The sequence below is a fragment of the Girardinichthys multiradiatus genome, chromosome 18, assembly GCF_021462225.1.
Source record: "Girardinichthys multiradiatus isolate DD_20200921_A chromosome 18, DD_fGirMul_XY1, whole genome shotgun sequence".
NCBI classification, from domain to species: Eukaryota; Metazoa; Chordata; class Actinopteri; order Cyprinodontiformes; family Goodeidae; genus Girardinichthys; species Girardinichthys multiradiatus.
In genome coordinates this window covers 21,884,518-21,905,775 of record NC_061810.1, presented here as the reverse complement: position 1 = coordinate 21,905,775, position 21,258 = coordinate 21,884,518, and the positions used below count along the sequence as shown (strand labels likewise).

At 40.0% G+C, this 21,258-nt stretch overlaps 2 protein-coding genes across 3 annotated transcripts in view; one reads left to right on the top strand and one right to left on the bottom strand.

Annotated features, from left to right (window-relative positions):
- The first annotated feature begins 1,166 nt into the window (after positions 1–1,166).
- Positions 1,167–16,047, top strand: LOC124884089 (protein FAM124B). 2 transcript variants are annotated; one of them, XR_007042384.1, is made up of 10 exons: positions 1,167–1,380; positions 2,582–2,613; positions 2,992–3,195; positions 3,457–3,852; positions 3,996–4,192; positions 7,905–8,067; positions 8,411–9,098; positions 14,985–15,198; positions 15,319–15,418; positions 15,828–16,047. XR_007042384.1 is itself a non-coding variant. In XM_047391719.1 (7 exons), the coding sequence occupies exons 1-7, from the start codon at positions 1,328–1,330 to the stop codon at positions 8,989–8,991; spliced, it is 1,626 nt and encodes a 541-aa protein (XP_047247675.1). In that variant the 5' UTR covers positions 1,167–1,327; the 3' UTR covers positions 8,992–14,950. The 2 variants fall into 2 exon arrangements, 1 of the variants encoding a protein (XP_047247675.1); XM_047391719.1 differs by lacking the exons at positions 14,985–15,198; positions 15,319–15,418; positions 15,828–16,047 and having other exon boundaries at positions 8,411–14,950.
- A 108-nt stretch (positions 16,048–16,155) lies between these two features.
- The window catches only part of mmp28 (matrix metallopeptidase 28), a 33,460-nt gene continuing 28,357 nt past the window's right edge, over positions 16,156–21,258 (bottom strand). Inside the window, exons 6-8 of the mRNA XM_047391721.1 lie at positions 18,726–18,869; positions 18,464–18,631; positions 16,156–17,551 (exon numbers count right to left, since the gene is read on the bottom strand). Of these exons, the coding sequence (XP_047247677.1) occupies positions 17,157–17,551; positions 18,464–18,631; positions 18,726–18,869 (707 nt within the window). The 3' untranslated portion in view covers positions 16,156–17,156. The remainder of the gene's footprint in view (positions 17,552–18,463; positions 18,632–18,725; positions 18,870–21,258) is intronic.

The window sequence follows — 21,258 nt, the reverse complement described above, 5'->3', positions numbered from 1 at the left end:
ATATAATTAGTTACAGTAGAAGCTTTTAATCTAAACCATTTCATTGTAGTTCTGGTTGTACGTTTAGGGGTTATTGAACCACCAATCCAGTCGCAGGTCTTTTGCACCTTTCTTCCAGAATCATGTATTTACCTCCATCCATGTTCCATCAACTCTGACCATCTTCTTTGTCCCTACTGAAGAAAACCATACCCACAGCATGATGCGGCCACTCCCATGTAGGTTATGTGCAGTATTAGTTTTCCTCCACACACTGTTTTGCATGTTGGACAAAAAGTTCGGTTTGGCCTCATCTAACCTGAGCACCTTCTTTCACAAGTGAGTCATTACACACAAGTGGAGTGTTTACTAATTGAGTGACTTCTGAAGACATTTGACTATCGTGGATTTTATTTGGGGTTATCAGAGTAAACTAGGCGGAATACAAATGTGCACCACATTTTCAGATTTTCATTAGTAAACAAAATTTAAGCCTGGTACATTTTAATTACACTTCACATTTGTGATACACTTCATGTCAGTCTATCAAATAAAATCCAAATAAAATACCTAAAAATTTTTGGTTGGTATAAAAAAAAATGTGGGAAAGTTTAAGGGTTTTGATTTAAAAAAAAAAAAAAAGTTTATTTACAGGCAGTAAAGTTCTCATAATTTTGTCCCCCTATGTCCACAGATCAGCAAATAGCGCTGTTTTGTTTCGTAATTTGCAGGTTAAACTGACCACTCATAGATTTTAGCTTAAAGCGCCTCCTTATTCCTGGGTGTGCATGTAACTAGTCTTTCGATCGCAGGTTTAATGCTCTGAGAAAACAAGGTCTGACATTTCCAGGGTTAAGAGCCCCCCGTCAACACGTCCCCTATCTGTCCAGGCCGTCTGCTGTCTCCTTTGTCCTCTCATATTGTGGGATCCATGCCATCTGCTCTCTGTTATCATTATTTTAGGCGGCTTTGGATTTAAAGTCGCGCCTCTCCTTCTGCTCCCTTTCGCTCATAATTTGCTATATAAACAAAGTGCAAACTGTATTTTCGCTCAACTCTATAAGGAGGTTGCTCTTGTTTTTTATGTTTTTTTTTTGTTTTTTTTTTTGCGTGTGTGTGTTTTGTAGGGTCTTAAGTTAGTAAATCACCTTTTTTCCATTTTTTATGTTAACGGTGTGCGGTTGCCTAGTGACGTCAGTGTCCCAGTAAGATCCCAGTCTCTCTTGTTTCCCCCACTTTGGAAGGCTGTGGAAACAAATCAGGATGTTTTACACCCCTGAGTCGGATTATTGGAAACGCTGCTCTAACTTTAAGCTCGGAGCCCAAATGTACGAGAGTGAACCTGGAGATGTGGCGGAGAGCCGGGGATGAAAACGTGGACCCCGGAGCTGACACAGCCGAGTGAGTATCTGCTTTAGCTTCAGGCTAAACGCGTAGTCGATTAACTTCGCTTTTTAGCACACAGTGGAGCTTCATTTGGCCCTGAAATCCACATAACTGGCTTCATATGTAAAAGACTAAACTATTTCGTTGTTGTTAAACCTTGTTGGCGCTTAAAGTACATATTTCTCTTACATATGTGTCGTCTTTTCCTGTAATTTCCCCTTTTTCCAGCTTTTGCAAGCTAACAACAGATAAAATGTTGTCATGGTGACCGCAGCAGCGGGCTGGCTTCCAAGCCGACATGACCACAAGATGGCGACAGATCTGTATTATCTAAGACACTTTCTTAAGACTTTCTGTTGCACGTTTGTAACTTTATTATTAATAGTGGTAGTAGTTACAATTTATTTTTATCTGATTAAGTTATAATTACAAGTTTAACTTTTATTTCATATTTTATTTGAAACTTTTTTTTTTTTCATTGTTGAATTGACATTCTGAGTCTCTAGAAATTACCAGAGAAATTACCACTCCACAGTGATTGTAACAATGTACACGTTTTTGTTGTTTTTTTTTTTGCTGGTTTTTAATTTTAATTTTTATTATTAGTGGAAGTATTAATGGTGCTATGATTATTATTATTATTACAACTAGCATGTATTTATTGTAGCCAATATAATTGCTGTTTACTAGATTATTTATTTTTAGTATTACTATCCATCCATCCATCCTACAATTATGCTAAATTAAATTTTTCTTATTTTGTCAAATCATTATGAGTTCATTTTCAATATTACTATAAATAAATCAAACGTCAAAATTATTTCTTTGTTTTCTTAGTTTCTTAATATTCACTTGTTTTGTGTTTGTTTTAAACAAAAGATGGGATTAGTTTTTTGTGTTTTTCATAGCTTTTTATAGCTGTTTTGTTTTAGGTGGTTCTGTATTATGGAAGACACTGAGCGTTTAATCAGCAATATTTAAAAATAAGCAGGCAACAATGTTTAGATTGTCTGCGTAGATGTTTTCAGCTGCGAGTTTGTAACATCATTTTTTATTTACAATATTTGTCCATCTATCCAATTTATTATTCTATTTATATTTTATTATTTGTAGTCATATTTGCTCTTCAACCTTTGCATTTCTTTTTAACCAATAAGATGGCAATATATTTGTTGCTTCTCCCGCCCATTCACGTATTTCTCCCTTTATGTTTCAGATCTGTCAGCAGCAGAATGTCATCGTCTACCAGTAAGTATTTATCTACTCAGATACGAGTCAGAGGTACAATAAGGATTTTTTTGTTCACTTAAACAAACTTTAAAAAGTATGCATTCTTTAAATTTGTTCATAGTTTGTGATTTAGGCTGTCTTTACAAGTACACTGACTTTCTATATTTAATTTAACTTGCAACTATGGATTTTTATATAAAACAGACAGGAGATTCATAGCTTCTCATTCCGTTTTCCAAATCAATAAAAGGTTTATTCTTGCCAAAAAACAAACTATAGAAGTATGGTGTGCCGATGAATTCTCACAGTTTGCGTTCAAAATGACTAAGCAGTATGATTAGGGTGTACATTTTTATTTTATTTTTATGATGCATTTTGTGTTTGTTTTAACCTTAGGTGACCTCATGAGCAGGTGGCCCAGGCAGCAGCAGCTGCTCTTGCCAATAAACTTGCATCTGCTAGCTAACCCTGGAGATTCTTTGCTTCTGCAGCAGACACTGGACCGTCTGCTGCGCTGGCTGTGCCCAAGCCTCCGTATCTTCCACGTATCAGAAAGGGCTTCCCCTTTTAGAGCTCAAACCCACATTTGTACTGTGGCAGGTGAGGATTTCTAGAGACTCCTATCTTTTATTGCCAAGGATTCAAAGAATTATTCAGTCGTATGTGTCCTTTTTACGAAAATTGTGAATTTGAGGGCTGAAAACAAGATATTAGGGTAAAAGTTTGTGGAACGTGCTGCAATCCACTTCTGCTTAACTGTAATTTAGCGTAAACTGTCAGTTTATTACAAGAGACAGCCCTAACTGTTTCTGGTTTTCTTTGTGCTTGAGTGAAATCAAACTTTTGTCTCAAATTCATCAGGCTACCCCTCTCTGGCCATCACTTTCTTCCTTCACGAAGCCTATGGAGAGGAGCGAATCCTTAAAGTGCTGGACTTCTTCCAGCGGCCCCCCTGGCAGTACCATCACACTGAGAGCTGTGGCAGCCGAACCAGAGGGATCCACATAACTTCCAGCAGTTCCCCTTCGAACGCCCTGCTGCGGCCTTACCTCTTGCCGAGCAGAGACTTTTACAGTCTGGGCGCGGGCATGCCTGTGTGGGGGGTGCGACCTGTGCACTGTGGGGGAGAAATCCTGCGTATTACGTTGTACAGCAGCTGCGACAACTATGAAGATGCTGTGAGGTTCTATGAGACGGTAATGCAGCGTCAAGCTGAGGAGCAGAAGGCCGGCTTCTGCTGGTTCACCCTCCACACAGGTTGGATTTATGTTCTTTTAGCCTTCATTTATGTGAGAAACAAAGCTACTGGTTTTAAATGGTTTCCCAGAACATATTGCTCCTCTGTTTTGTTTTGATTTGTCGCTGTGTGCCTGGTGCTCCCTTTTCTCCTCACTACGTAGAGCCTGGCCTGTGCCTTCAGCTGGCCTTAAAACAGCTTTCTCCAGGGGTCGGAGTGGAAGCGAGCAGTTCTGCTGTGCTGCAGTTCAGTGTGGAAGAAATGGGACAGCTAGTCCCCCTGTTGCCCAACCCCTGCACCCCAATCAGCACTACACGCTGGCAGACAGAAGACCTGGATGGAAACAAGGTTCTCTTTCAAGTAAGTTTAGGATATGAAGTGTTTTAATGTGTGGCGATTTATTAAAGTCTTTGTTTAAAGATTCCTGATTCTATAATCCAAAAAGTGTTGTGCACTGATGTATATTTAGTTTGGTTTTGTTACATCTACAAACCTTAATGTATTCTAATAAGATAGAGCAACACACGTAGCACGTTTGTTGCTCTATCTCGTAGTCGTGCTACGTGTGTTGAAAGCAAAGTTTACATGATATTTTAAAGTTATTATAAATAAACATCTGAACAGTTTTGTGTGCGTTTGTATTTAACCTCTCTAGCGATTGGTTATGGAGCTAAATTGGGGCCATAAAGTTTGTTCAAACGAAAAAAAATGGAACCTGAAAAACAAAAGTTTGTTCAAAAGAAACAAATTCAAACCTGAAAAATAAAAGTTTGTTCAAAAGAAAAACATTTGAACCTGAAAAATCTCCCCAAAAAATGTGAAAACTGGAAAAAAAGTTTTGCAACTGAAAAAGAAAACTGATGTGAAACTGGAAAAAATGAGTTCAAAACTACTTTTCAGATTCAAGTTATTTTTTCGAACTTGCAGATTTTTTTTTCGGCTTCAAACTTTTGGCCCTGTTTTGGCGTGGGGGGCGGGGCCTCAGATCACGGGGTGCGGAATCATGACTGACAGCTCAACACAGCGGCTGAACAACATATTCCCAGCTGTTGCATTCAGGGACCGTGGGAACTGGAATTATCTGTAATACATCATCGATATTCTATATATATGTGATTGGTTTTGAAAGATAACATGCTTCAAAGATAGAAGCAGGTTACATGACGCGCATCTCAGAGGAGAAAATATGATCTTGACAGATTTGCACAGCATTTTAAGTCCGTGTTTCCCATGCTCACAACATCTAGCAAAAGAACCACCAGACTAAGCGGCGGTATGAAACCAGATGCAAAACGAGCCGGTATTTTCACAGCTATCAGCAAACTGGCATATGGGTCAACCGGGTAAATCCCCGGTGGACCGCTGGCTTAGTGGGACGGTGGTTCACTTCACCACCGTTTTATATATATATATAAATCTCCGTTTGTGTCTGGCATCCAGCAGAGAGGTCCGCAGTGCATCTCTCTGCTATATATACATACATACATATATATATGTATGTATGTATATATGTATGCATGTGTGTGTGTGTGTGTGTGTGTGTGTGTGTGTGTGTGTAGGGACAAGGGTTAGTTTTTAATGAGCCGGTGGTTCACTTCAGCCCATGAACCACCGGCTCACGAGCGCGACATCAAGTACGCGAGAGGCGACAGTTTCTGGGTGCTGATATTTTGCCGGACCATTGTGCCCTAAACATTGCCATATCAATCTGTTAGGGATAACCTTTATTTAAATGACTCATAGCTGTTTTTTCCACTTATACCATAATGATATTAAGCATAAGTTCTAATGTTTTCTTTTTGTTAGAATAGGAATGCTCATCGACACACATTACAAGGATAAATGGCCCAAGGTTTGTCATGAATGACCTGTGGCTGGGGCACTGGGTTTGATGGTGGAGCAGGCTGTAACTGGTTTGATTAGAATGCAGCAGCACACTTAGATTAAGTATGGACACCCGCTACTACACAACCTACCAGACAGACACCACAATGGTGACACATAGTCTACTGATAAACACTGAGGGAGGGAACATCCATTGCATCGGAGTGCCAGATATAAAACTATGTGACCTTCTATCGGGGTTCTTCGTCATCCTTTTACAGATGCTACGATCCGAGACGGGAGCCTCAGCGCTGATCTCTGTAATCATTCCTCTGACTAATTTAGATTAAAGGAGCTGAAAGGTAGAAACTGTTTGAGAGTTGTTCCTTTAAGAGTCAGTGTTAGATAGAGTCTGATCGCCTCTGGAAACCAGGGACTGGAGAGACTCCCGAGAGGTCTGACCGCCAACAGGGTGCGGTAGCTCGGACAAACCTCTCCTCTGCTCCAGTCAGGCAGATCAGCTCTGCTGCGCGCTGGCGAACAGCTGATCTGTAACACATGAACATGCGCTGCAGGGCGGCCAGCTGAGCTGACAATGAAGAGCGGAGATCAGAAAAAAAGCCCAGGCTTAATTATGCAGGGGTAGCATGAAGCATGTTATCATTCAAAACCGATCACATATATATATATATATATATATATATATAGAATATTGATGATGTAGTACAGATAATCCCAGTTCCCACGGTCCCTGAATGCAACAGCTGGGAATATGTTGTTCAGCCGCTGTGTTGAGCTGTCAGTCATGATTCCGCACCCCGTGATCTGAGGCCCCGCCCCCCACGCCAAAACAGGGCCAAAAGTTTGAAGCCGAAAAAAAAATCTGCAAGTTCGAAAAAAAAACTTGAATCTGAAAAGTAGCTGAACTTATTTTTTCGGGTTTCACAGCAGTTTTCTTTTTTCAGTTGCAAAACTTTTTTTCCAGTTTTCAAATTTTTTGGGGAGAGGTTCAAAATAATTTTTCAGGTTCAAATGTTTTTCTTTTGAATAAAGAAGGGAAGAATAGAGCGGGAGATCAACAGACGGATCGTTGCGGCTGCCGCTGGAATGGGAGCGCTGTGCTGGTCCGTTGTGATGAAGAGAGCTGAGCCGAAAAGCGAAGCTCTCGATTTACCGGTCGGTCTACGTTCCTACCCTCACCTATGGCCATGAACTTTGGGTCATGACCAAAAAAATGAGATCCTGGATACATGCGGCTGAAATGAGCTTCCTCCGTAGGGTGGCCGGGCACTCCCTTAGAGATAGGGTGAGGAGCTCGGCCATCCGGGAGGGGCTCGGAGTAGAGCCGCTGCTCCTCCACATCGAGAGGAGCCAGTTGAGGCGGCTCGGGCATCTATACCAGATGCCTCCTGGACGCCTTCCTCGGGAGGTGTTCCAGGCACGTCCCACCGGGAGGAGGCCCAGGGGACGACCCAGGACACGCTGGAGGGATTATGTCTCTCGGCTGGCCTGGAAACGCCATGGGCTCCCCCCGGAGGAGATGCTGGAGGAGGTGTCTGGGGAGAGGGACGTCTGGGCATCTCTACTGAGTCTGGTGCCCCCGCGACCCGGTCCCGGAGGTAGCGGAAGACGACGAGTACGAGCTGTTTTAGGAAGGCCCAGAAATCTCTGAAATAGCCCTTTACCTCAGTGCTGAATCGGACACCAACTTCACCACTGTGTTATATATGAATTGTGAAACATACAGACATTAAAACCAAACCAGGGAGGCATCAGTATTCAGTTGTCCAGGATGTTATAGACACTGCACGTGAAACCTGAATCTGAAAAACATTACAAATTTACAATGGAAATACTTAGCTAGGCCTGACTGTTGAAAATAATATTGATCATCTTGTTCTGCTAGAAAGTAAGTGAACTGCTTCCTGAACTTTTCCTGTAGTTGGTGTGTTTCTTTCTCTTGTCTTGTGAGGGCGTGCTGAAGTTATATCTTAAGCCCTTACAGTATTAGTCCAGGACAGACCTCCATCCATGAAATCATAGCAAATGTTATGTTTTCTTTTAAATCAGACTTTATGCATCTCTTCAACACTGAAAATGTCTGCGTTTTAGTTGTTATCTTTGCTCCTGAAATAGGTCAAAATGTTCAGTTTCTTTCACACACCGATCAAAGGATTCCAAGTCCACAGAGCTATCAAAACGGAGAATGCAATCATAACCCCTCTCTTCCTCTCCTCCTGTGATGCAGGTGAAGACTCCCGCTCAACCTCAGCAACCTCTGACCTCTGCTTTTCCCCTCACCTGCCTCAGTTTGCCCTCTCCAGGAGTGCAGCTCCGAAACAGCGGACATGGAAACAGCTTCCTGCCCTGCAGCCTCACAGCTTCCCTGACTGGGCAAACTCACAGACCAGGTAGGAATATGGATTAGATTCATTTGGTTTCCTTCCCACTGTTTATAGATTTTCTGTGTGTTGATTTATAATTAATCTGAAGGGAGGAATTGTATACAAACATAAGTCATGAGCAAAACTGATGTTGACGCTGAATTGTGACAAAATTCTTGACATGGATGGCAATAAGTAACCATTGTTAAAAAATAAATCTTAATGGGGCTAATGTTTCTTTAGATTAATCTATTTTTTTCTTAGCATTTCACGTTTCAGAGTAAAGTGGGCCAAATACAAATTCACATCAAATTTTTCAGTTGTTTATTTGTAACGTTTTCTGTGACCCTGCCTGATGTGTGTTTGCCAGGAACCAGACCTCGCAGCGAGCCTGTTCTTGACAAGCTTCTTGGAGGATGGGGTGGAGCAGAAAGTCTGGGATCAGGGAGCTGCTGCAGCACCCCTCCTGGAAGCTCTTGCTACTCATCCCAACACAGCAGCCCTGCCCAACTCTCCACCTTCAACCATCCCGACTCACCCCTGCGCTCCTCTGTCACCCGTTCTCTCTCTCGTCTCCTCCTGGAAGAGGATGAAGAGACCAATGTTGACACGGGAGTGGCCGTCTCTCCTTGCTCAGACACTGCAGTCAAAACCATCACTTGCTCCTCCTCCTCTATTGACCTCTTGAGGACTCATCACTCTGAGAGACCCGCAGCGGTTGGGGCTTCATCTGTGGAAGAACTGGCCAAGGAATTAACCGAATGTTTGCCACAGACAGGCGTTAATCTTCAGACGCCCTCTGGTGGCTGTAAAGATGCTGCAGTGGCAAGCAGGACCACTGTAAGTGGAGAAAGCCCCTCACACAAGCTCCTGGCAGAGAACAGGACAGCTGCCGGGCTGTTATCTGCATGCATAAACCACGAAGAGCCAGTCGATGAGTTCTTTATCTGAATTTCTGCCTCTTGCATAAGCTCGAATAGTGACTACACAACAAAGTGGTGCAGCCTGATAAATGAGGCCTGTTGTGGAGAACAAAGCACAACAAAGTACCTCAGCAGGTAACGTGCTTCACCCAGAGGTGTAGGAACCCTTTAAGTGGCTTGACTGCTCTGATAGAAGTTCACATTTTACAATGATGAAACTTTCCACAGACCCAATGAGTGGTTACTTCAAACAGTAAAGCTCAAACTGCTCACTATCAAACTTTTATACAGTGCATTACTAAAGCATTCATACTCCTTAAAGTTTTACACATTTTGTCACGTTACGACTACAAACTCCAGGGTTTTAAGTGATAGACCAGTGTAAAGTAGAGCATAATTGTGAAATGGATACTAATTAAATTTGGGTTAGAGAATTTCTTTCATAAATAAACATATAGCATAAACTCTGATGTTTCACTATGAGGATGCTTCATCGGCTTTCCTCCACATATAAGCCTGATCTTAAAAGATTTCAAATAAGGAGGCTAAACTGCTTTTGCAAAAAAGAAAATTGCATTTGCAATAAGTGGGTGTGTTGCGCGCGATCTACAAAGATTGCGTGCAATGGGCAACCGGTGCAAAAGAGGTGCAGACTTCCCTATTTAAATGAGGAAATTGTGTGTGCTACTGGCTGTAGAGTCTCCCAGAGCAGAGTGGCCGTAAAAGAGAGATGAAGTTCGAAGTCATGGAGTTGGAGTTAATAACAGTAATAAAAAATATAATAATAATAAAAAATTACATTTATATATCTCAAAGTGCTACAAAACAACAGTAAAACATTTAAAAACATGAAAATACTAAAAGCTACGGTTAAACCATGAAATACCAATTACAAAACCTAGAAAATCCGACAACCACTGTCGGACTTGCATGGTGATACAGCTTGAAACAGACACGCTTGTGAGAACTTACTGTGAGAACTGATTTAAATTGAGGGATTTGACTCGCTTGACCCAAACATTGCAAACCAAGGAAGGCCCATAATAATTTCATACAACATGAATGTGCTTCATACAGCGCACAAGACCAGTTTTTTATTTTTATTTTTTTATCTCCTTTTGGCTCCGTGATGGTTTTCTGGTCTTTGGTGGCTGTTAATGTTCAGTGTTGTTTGTTAAATAACATGGCGTACAACATTTTGCGTGCAATTAGCACCTGTCTTTCAAATTTGCTAAATATAGACATAAAAACAGCACCCACGATCCGTTTCAGGTTTGAGAAATCGCTTTGTAGGTGGTAAATGATTACATTTGCATATCCTCTTGCCATAAATTTGCACGTTTAGGTCATTATCCTAGGTTTTGCATATTCGTGAAGGCAAACGCGCTAAAAAGTTTGCGCCCGCTGTGCGGCTCATATTGCACACACAATATAATTTGCACCTGGTTTGTTTGTATATATATATTTATTAAGTTTTCAAAATACAGCATACATAAATCATACACAGGAGTATGAAGCATATATATATATATTTAACAAGTTACTGTATAAGAAAAAATATACTCTTATCAATACAACAATAAAAATAAAAACATACACTAACTAAAATAAAAATGAAAATAAAGACAACTCAGGGAAATTATCTAGATAACTGGTAACACTGCACTGATTACCATTTACGGTTTAGGAGGGTAATACCTGTCCATAAAGGCACGGGTGGCATACTAAGAGGCAGAGCGAGCGTCAGGGTCAACCTTAGACTGAGAAAGATGGTCCAAAAACAGCTGCCAGATACTACAAAACTTATTTGTGGAGCCCACAACATCATACCGCAGTTTCTTAAATTAAAAAATCTCAGTAAAGTCAATTAACCACATTTTAAACTGAGGAACCTTATCAGTTTTCCACAACCTTAATATTACTTTCTTAGCTATTACTATTCCATACACCACAGTCGTTTGCATAGAAATGCTGCAGCTCCTAAATGAAGGAGAATATCCAAACAATGCAATCTGGGGGTCTGGAACCAACGTGTACTTATATACTTCAGAAAACACGTTAAAAATGTCACACCAATATTGGGAGAGTTTGGGGCATGACCAGAACAGATGATACAGGGAGCCATCAGCGGACTGACATTCACATTTTGAAGATATTGAGGAGAATATTCTGTGCAATTTAATTTTGGAATAGTGAAGTCTATGAAACACCTTGAACTGAATTAACTGGTGCTTTACATTGATAGAACATAAGCGAATCCTCCCAGACCTCAATCCCAATCTGCAAACCCAGCTCCTCCTCCCACGCAGTCCTCAAGAAGTTTGTAGCAAAATTAATTCGCTCTGCAAAAATGTCAACAAAGCTTGAAATATTTATTTTTTTTTTATTCTGGAGAGCCCAACAGCATTTTGCATATCCTATTTTCTTCTGGAAGAGATACAAAATTCGGGAAGTTAATTCGCACATAATTTCTAATTTGCAAATATCTGAAAAAATCTCCAACTGGAAGAGAGAAACAGTCCCTCAACATTGCAAATGAAGCAAACGTTTTGTTGATATACAAATTTTTTAGTGTAGTGAGGCCCTTCAGTCTCCAAGTTTTAAATGATATATCCGATAATGATGGGGGAAAGCATGGTTACGGTAGACTGGGGCATGAACTGAGGTCTCCGGTAAGTTACAGTGTGACCTAATTTGTTTCCATATTTTCAAACAATTTAAAACAATCAAATTATTTACTCCACTATTTGTTGGGGAAATTGGTGCTGAGAAAAGAAGTGAACTATTTATGACACTACTTCTTTCAATAGCCACCCAAGGAGGGGAATCTGCAGACAGTTCTTGAGCATCACCTTCCTGCCAGTATACCAAGGCCCTAGCATTCGCTGCCCAATAATAGTGCTGAAAGCAGGGTAATCCTAATCCCCCCATCTCTCTTGATTTATGCAAGTGAGTTTTTGATATTCTATGGGCTTTAAAGCCCCAGACAAAAGGCAAAATTACTGAGTCCAACGATTTAAAAAAGGCCTTTGTTAAAAAGATAGGCAAACCCTGAAGAAGATATAAAAATTTAGGCAAGGACACCATTTTAATAGCTTTTATGCGGCCCATCATTGAGAGTGGGAGTATTCTCCAATTATCAACATCTTTCCTAAGATTATCCACTTTTTCTAAGAAGTTCAATTTGAAAATTTATTTAGGGTCTTTTGGCAAAATAACTCCCAAGATATTTCAGTTTGTCAGTTATCTTGAATAATAGGTTATCTAAAAATTCAGGCTTGCGCCTAATGGCATAAATTCACTCTTCTCCCAATTAATAGTATAACCTGAAATCTCACCGAATGACTGAATAAGGTCTAGGAGAATTGGCCCTGACTGCTAAGGATCCGATACAAAAACAACAACATCATCAGCATACAATGAAATGTGATGGTCAATGTTTCCCACTTTAATTGGTTTGATTAGGGAGTATTTTCTAGTACTAATGACAAGGGGCTCCATAGCAACCACAAAAAGCAGAGGACTAAGGGGGCAACCCTGACGGGTTCCCCGCTGTAGTAGAAAGGGCTCTGACTTGTCCTGGTTTGTAAGTACAGAGGCAGATGGTTGAGCATACATTGTTTTAATCCAAGACACAAATTTACTACCAAACCCAAATTCCTCAAGTACAGTCAAGATATAAGGCCACTCCAATTGGTCAAATCCCTTTTCAGCATCCATGCAAAGAACAGCTCCTTTAAACTTACTGTCGTACTTATGATACATATTGTTCATTAACCGTCTAATATTAAAAAATGAAAACCTTTTAGGAACAAAGCCTGTTTGGTCCGAATGGACAATAGAAGAAATATGTTTATTTAGCCTATTTGCCAGTACTTTAGCGAATATTTTAATGTCAGAATCCAATAATGAGATAGGACAATATGAAGAAAGCTCCATCTCCTCCCTGCCTTCTTTATGTATTAATGTTACATTAGCTTCATACATAGTAGGGGGAAATTTACCTGAATCAAGAGAGTGAGCGAACATCCTCCGGAGGAGAGGAGCAATCCTCTTAGCATATCTTTTATAGAGCTCAATTCCAAAACCATCTGGTCCTGGAGCTTTGGCATTGGGAAGCGATTTAATTACATCGAGGATCTCTTCCACAGTGATGTCTGCGTTGAGAGCCTCTCGCACGACCTCACCCATCTTCGGGAGATTTAGATCTTTGAGCCAATTTGATATATTTCTTTTTGCTTTAGACATGTATAGTTGTTCATAATATTCCTTAAAGGAGTCATTTATGCTTCTTGGTTCAGTTATAATTTTTCCTGCCCTGGACTTAATTTTGTGTATTGCCCTTTTTGCCTGTAAACCCCGCAGCTGACGAGCCAATAATTTAAGGGGCTTATCACTCAGCTCAAAGTGCCTCTGCTTAATTTTAAACAGCTGATCAAGCACCTACCTGGACAGAATAGTGTTATATTCATATTTTAGTAGCAGAATGTTTTGTAAAATCAAAGGATTAGGAGAATACTTGTAGATAGATTCTAAGCGTGCTAATTCAGTCCTACGATTCAATTCCTACGAGGCGTTTCCGCCTTTTGTTTTTCAGGTACTTTTCAAAAGAAATGATATGGCCCCTGATCACAACTTCATAAGTTTGCACTTGGTTTGTTAATCAGCGTTGCTTAAGCAAACGTGTTTGCACTTGGTTTTGTACACCCAAACCTTTTGAAGATCAGGCTCCATAATTGTGTTTTGTATGTGATCAGAGCACCTTTGTCCCCTAAATGGCTTACAACAAACTGCAAGCAGGACTTCTTATGACTCGTCTTCCCACTCTCCCATTAAAAGTATATTTATCTGGCTAATAGTTGTCCTGTCAAGAGGTTCACTCACCTGAGCTTTGAATCTTTGCAGCTGCTCCAAAGTCAGCATTAACTTCATGGCATTTTCACTGATTAATAATCTCCTTGCCTGGCATGTCAGTTCTTTCCACTTTCAGATGATGGAGCTCCATGACATAGATGTTCAGGTGGTCATCTAATTTACTTTTGTTTTTCTTTTATGTTCTTTAACAATCTATTGAGAAACAGTTATCACTTTTCAGATTTTTATTTGTAAAAAATGTAGCAACCTGTGCATCCTTTCCCTTCCATTCGATGATTGTGCGCTACTTTTTGTTGGTCTAACCTTTTTTTGCAAGGCACTGTATTACCCAGTTGTATCCATGTACCCAGTTATTTTCAAAATATATTTTATATAGATTAGAGTGTAAAATCCAAGTCAGACCCAAGATTTTTTGTTGCTCGGGACGATTTATACCTGGGTAAAATGATGAAGTGTTAGTTTTACACCTCCGTTAGGAAACGCTGAGACATCCATACTGAAAGGAACAAAACCTTTTCTAATGATGCTCGTATGGCCGTACTTATAAGGATTCATGTAAATAAATCTTGAAGTACAGAAGAGAACCCTGTAAAACATCTCCATTTTTTTAACTTTTTGATTTGCAGCTTGTCTACATAATAGAGCCTCCTTGCCCTTTTATGTATATATTTTTTTATTTTCATTGAATATCTTCATTTTTGGATTTACTGTGTTCTTCCAAAGTGCTGAGAAGACTGTTCAACTGGATCAGGTTAAATTTGTGTTGCCTTTCATAAAAGGTGCTGCACATTGATGAATATCACAATGCACTGGTAGAAGTCTTAAGTTATAGGTATGTGTTTAGAGGCACTTTCAAATGACTGTTACTCCTGTACTTTTGTACCTAGATATCTGGAATCAGAAGTGGCTAATGTATTTTATTAATTTAGACTAAAGAGACTGACAACTGCAAATTAAGCCAAAAAAGTGTTTAGTTCTGCATTAGCAAGAAGTTGGCAATGTGTTCTCATTTGTCATCAGATTTGTGGTTATAGTGTGTCTAAATTGTATATGGATAGGAAGCTTTTCATAAATATGTGTGTAAAGCAGTAAAATCTACCCTGTGACTCCTAGTGAATGTGGTTTTGTTGTCTGTTTCTCATCAAGGTCTTTTGGAAGGCTGTCCAAATGTTCTCTCATCTAGAGAGGAACAAGAATTTGGCCACTGATCAGAGTGGGCCGACTTTCAGATGGAAAAACTTAGAAAGCTGATCTTTTTCTGACCTGTAAACACAACTATCTAACAGCTGCTAAGTTGAGCTAACAACAGCACTCTTCAGTGTGTGGTAGTTGTTACTAAGAGAAGAAGATTCGACGCTAGGTATTTAAAATGAAATTGAAGAAAGCACAAACTGTGTTTGAAGCTGTATAAAAGGAAAATGTAATTTCTATGGAAATATCTTGGATGCTAATTCAGGCGTTTTTGACCCAACTTTTCCAGATATAAAGAGGAGCCATTTGCAGACAACTTAGGGACATTTTGAAATGGTAAAGGAGCAATTTGTCCACAACCAAACTTCTGCAGATAACAGGAAGGATAAGTATGCACCACAGTTGCTGCTTTATGCTATTGAGTTTTCAGCCTCTGTCTGGAGTATACCCAGTTCTGCCCAGTTTTGGAAATCCAAAACTTAAGCATCTACGTTATGTAGTGAAAAACATAGCTGCTGTTTATAGTTAGTAATGTTAACAGATATGTGGAAATTGGCATAAAAGGTTGTTTTTAATGAGACTGCTCTGACAAATACTGTGTGACCATATCTGTTCTCATAATATGAATAAATAATGATGTCTGATGACAGGAAGGCCAAATCTAAGAAATATTTTGAACACTGTTAAAACTGGTATTTACCAAAGTTTCCAAAAAACAGAGATTAGAAACTGGCCAAGCCTCCGATCTCTAATCTGACCAACTCTGTGAATATAATGTTTTTTATTTTTTTGTTTGAGTTGTTGCAGGAATCCCACAGCTCAGGTGGGGTACAGAACATTAGAGAAGTTTATATACATTTCTAGGAGACACAAACATCCTTCAGGTAAGTCAATATTCGTCTTTTTATCCTTGGAAGCGCCGCCCTTCACTTGTATGATAAATATTTGTAACCAGCTATGAAAGTTCATCACATTTATAAGCTGTAGTTTTTTTACTCGTATTCTTTGACGTTTTGTGTAAAACTGGCTAAAATCCCTTTTTTGCCTAAACAGCTAGTTATCTGTTGTTTATGTACAGAAAACAGAAAAAGTAAGTCGACACCAGAAATTTCAAATTACGCTTAACAACTTTTAACAATAATACAACTTTATTAATTGTATTTAAAATTTTTGCAATAACCTAACACATTACAAATGTTTCAAAGTCTGACATTTTTTTTTTTTTTTTTACACCAACTAAAAAATAAAAATAAAAACAGCTGAAAGTGAGTAGATGTTTTTCACAGCGCACATTAGTTTACTTTAGGTTCACAGAGTTTTAGCAGTTCATGTACAGTTTCTTTTTAGGTATATTTGCAGGTTCTGCTCGACTAGACTGTGTACACTAAAGTCTATACTAGAAGTGTATACTAGAAACCAGCAGCAGCTTTTGGGTTTGGCATCTCTCACCACAAGAGTTGGTCTGGTGTTGACGCTATAGGTCTTTCTCATGTTTCAGCCAGGTTTATGAAAAACACTTCCCTTACCTGATGAGGTTAAAGCTGAGTAATATTTATGCTGGCCTTCATGTAAAGTATAAATAACCACTTCACCACGCCCTCTCTTATTGCACACAGGCCTGTCACACGAAAAGAATGAAATCCATCAAGTTTCTACTCTATGTTGTGCGTTTAAAAAAAATAAAAAAGGATAAGGTTAAAATATTTTCTTGTCTAGTATTTGGTTCCACAGCGTAGAAAGGCCTGATGCTTTATGTAGGAACATAAAGAACATTTGCAGGTCAAAGGTCACATATATAGTCTGCCACATACACTGGTGACGCTGAAGAAGCTATAATTGAAATATATGTATATATATTTTTTAAATGCAAATGAAACACTGCCTGTTTTTGGCAGATCACATCAAAGCTGCATTAGTTAGACAATAATTACACATACCTCGTTGTATAAGTTGTTTTCAGTAGTATAAATACGGTCTATACCTTTGGTTTAATGGAGGGGTGTCACACTATTGTCAGTCAGGACCCGGTTGCAACATGAGTTAATGTTAAAAATGCAGGAGCCTTCTTTTATGTGAAACAAGTATGTGGACAAATTTCACTTTTCATTTTAAAGCTCCCCTTGGTGGTCAAAGGATGTTATTATTATGAGGAATTTTGCTGCAACCAGTCCAGCTTAAATCCTTGGCCCACTGGCCCTGTCTGGTGACCCGCACCTTCATGGGGTCAAACCTCCAAAACCGCTGATATTTGAACAGGTAAAGTCTGCCATCTGGACGGGTCAGTGCCCCGTTGGTGCCCTGCGGCAGCCCAGTCCAGTCTGTCAGCCCGCGGGGATAATAAGCCTCCTGGTGCAGAGTTTTAAGGTTGAGCACGAAGTAGCGAGAGCCCTTGAAGAGCACCATATGACCCAGAGGGGCGTAGAAAAAAACACTGTCTGGGCGGCGAGGCAGACCCAGCTCCTTGCTCTTCCTGGGGAACCCTGGGTCCAGTTCAGGGCCTGTGTAGCGCCACATCCGCTTCCCTGCAGGACATGAGGCAAAAGTTCATGATAGACTCACTGAGAGGTTGTTTCTTTTTGTCACTGTGCTCATTTTACAGTAAACCTCTTGCTCCTGTCAAAAAATTATATTATACAGTGGCTTGCAAAGTAACTAAATCATTTTCAAACCTCAAAAAATGTTATTGGAATTTTTTTTTTTTTTTATAAATAAAAGACAAAACTTTGAATATATCAGAGTTCAATCCGGCATCTGAAAACAGAGCCTTCCACCTAAACTGTCACGCTGAACAAGGAGATTATTAATAAGGCTAGTACCCAAGAGGCCTATGATAACTCTGGAGGAGCTGCAGAGATTCACAGCTCAAATGGAAGAACCTGCTAACAGGACATATATTAGTCATGTTCCTTTATGGAACAGCTGCAAGAAGAAACCCAATATTGTAGGAAAGCTAAAGGAGGTCCTGTTTGTAGATTGCTACAATTATGCTGTACCTTGGTTATAGCATAACAAAAGGTTAAAAAGTTCAAGGTGTATGAAAATGTTTGGATTCTTCTCACCATGGAGGCTGTTTAGGGTATAACCTTAAATGGAAATACAATGTACCACATAAGAGTGTGAATTATGCTTTGAGAGAGTTTTAGTAGTTAATATAAAACTTATTTGCATGCACTAGATGAGAGAACACTGTTGAGACAGGTTGTTGGCTCTCTGCCGGGCAATTTAGGAGCTTCAAACGCTTTATTAGCCTTTAGCACAAAGGAGAAGCTAATTCAAATCCACAGCGGAAGCTCCAGAGCGGCAAGTTCTTTAAATAGCATTTCCCTCCATAAATGGGCCCATTAGAATCTATTTCAGGAGGTGTGTCAAATATGTGGTGGTAGTCAGCAGGTTAAGGAAGTGTGGGTCCAATTAAGAGCTCAGTGAAGCAGCACCTTTGAAAAAATACCACTTGGAGTCCAGAGGGGAAAAGGCAGCAGCTTCTATTGCCTGAGGGAGGCCAGGCCAGCGCTGCTGGAGGAGGAGTGGGCCGCTCACACTGCCTTCAACTGATACCGTCCAAAACATGCTTCCCCGGAACACCAGCACTGTCTGCTGCTCATCTGGACGCACAAAAAAACACAGGAAAAAATGCATTTTACATTACAACAGATACAAAATAAATTTTTCTGTGCAATATTTTTATTTGAACCTCACCCACAGTGATGGCATCAAAGAACCCCTGGCAATACAGAGGCAGTTCTGGGTTTTGGTTCTGAAGCTCTGTGAACTCCCACTCCTGCAGCGCAGCGTGTAGTACCTGTCCAGGCAACCTCACTGGGCGATTACCCAATGGTTTACCTGAAGGCAGAAGCAAACCAGCCAGTCAGTCAGTCAATGTGAAGGCACCGATAAGACATGGACGAAGAATGATGTCACTTTAATGACTGTTCTGAAATTTCTCAGGACTATTTGGATCAGTCTCATTTCCCCTCTGCTATGAGCAATTAAAAGCATTTTATAAATCAGAGGCTATGGGGGATTAAACAGGGACTCGAACCAAATAGGAGACCAGGAACATTTAAATGGTTCTTTCCAGGATGTGGTGGGGTTAATGTAAACTGATGGATCACATTATACAGCACAGGAAATAAACACGAGACTAGGATGGAGCACACTCTGGAATCCTACCTACATCTGTTTAAGTGTAACACTAAAACAAAGGTCTTCTTACTGGCTTTAGGCTGTATTGCTATTTAAAACATACATGTCTGCAAATGAAACTATACAGAACAAAATGAAGAGAACAAGGCCACCACTAAACAATGCCTGCTTAAACTTGATTATAGTCGCTTTGTTAGCAAAGATCTGAGCAAATATTTGTGCTAGAGGTGGATAAAATCAGCATCCTCATGAACTGGAGGAAGGCCGCAGGAAAAACAGATATATACACACCACAATAGAGAGCAGTATAGAGATAAGGTCTGGAAGGCTGACTTCACTCGAACATAAAAACCTTCCTCTTTGCACTTGTGGAGAAGGTGTTCACAGGTTTTCATGAAGATAAAAGACTCAATAATAGTCCTGCAGTGTGTTATGCTTCATGATGTGAGAGGGGTTTTCTGAGAAATGGCCTGTTGACACTTTAGTCTATTTCTCAGCGTCTTACAACAAAACTGCCTTTTTGTGAAATACCATAAACCTGTTTCTTGATTCTCTTAAAGAAACCTTCTTGTTTGTTTTTCTTTACCATAGAAGGTGCACCTAGCCTAGCGCTTCTGTCTAACCGTGTCTTTTTTCAGGCTGCAGCTGTTGATGGAGCTGTTGCTGCCATTTTCTCACTGTGTTTCCTTCCCGTTAGAAGTACGCCAGGCCCAAAGATGATGTGTTTAGTTGTGTCTTTTTCCTGGATAAAGCCACTGACAAGAATTTTGCTTCTATTATTGCTGGGGCTTTGTTGTTGTTGTTTTTCTTACATATAGGAAGTACTCCTGGCTCAAAACTTCTGTATTTAGCTGTGTTTCCTTCCTGAATGCAGCCATTGCTGTTATTGCTGTTAAGAAACACATGTAGTTTCTTTCCTTAAAAAGTACTCCTAGTCCAGTATCTCTGTGTATTGTTTTCTGTGATCCCTTCCAATGCTTGAAACCTCCAGCCGGTTGCAGCAGATGGCCATGCATGGTGAGCTTGGTCCTGCCGGATGTTTCTTTCTGTTAAAAGGGAATGGTTCCTTTCTACCATCACTACATGCTTGAGGGATAGCAATAAATAACTCGCTGCAATTAGATAGCCTTCCTTAAATAGATTACTTTAAACGTTAAGTGGATTTGAGTGAATTGTATTATACATTGGACTGAACTGATCCAAACACCTGACTGACTGAATGCATTGAAATGAATCGGGACTTAATTGGATGCTATGTGATCAGATACAAATTGAACCTATTGGCCTCGTAATGTGTCTCGAAATATAAATGAACACAACTGAAAACACATTCTGTTCAGTATGTAGCATGAATATTCTGCATAAATGCTCCCTTACAGATTTGCAGGTTACCCATTGAAATGCAAGATAAATGCAGTTCGATACCATAACAGATGCGGTTTTCAAAATAATTTACAGGTCAAACTATTTTTTTTCCACAGTTTATTTTTTCTAAACTAGAGTCACAACTTGTTTCATATATTGTGAATGTTTTAAACAGGAAGACTGCTACAACTTGCATTTGTGGATAAAGTTACATGATGTGTTACTGGCCATGGTTTAGTGTTTCTAAACCCAGAATGTAATATTTTTTATTCTGAAAAGAGAGACCAAGTACCTTTACCATCACATGGCTTCTGCAAGCATTTGTAACAACCAGAGGTGTCTTCTTAGAAACGTTTAACGAGAAACCCTTTCAACATTTTGTTGTTTTAGAGAAATATGCTCAAAAACAACAATTTATTCATTGCATTCCATGTTCAGAATATCACATCAGTACTGATCAGACCTCATGACTGGCAGATTCAATCTGCCATAAACATGCTCCTCACCAGCTTGCAGGACAGCAGCAAGTCAAAGCAGCAGGAACCATTCTCTTACAAACACAATTAGCTCTGGCTCAATCTGCAGCGCCAGCAGTTCTGTCTGTATCTGTGTGATGAGCTGCTTGACATTTATGTGGGAGCAGCTGCAGAAATTACAGCCACAGGGTGGAAATTTAACACAGATGAGTGTACAGGAAAAAAAAACAAGGTGCAGTTTGCTT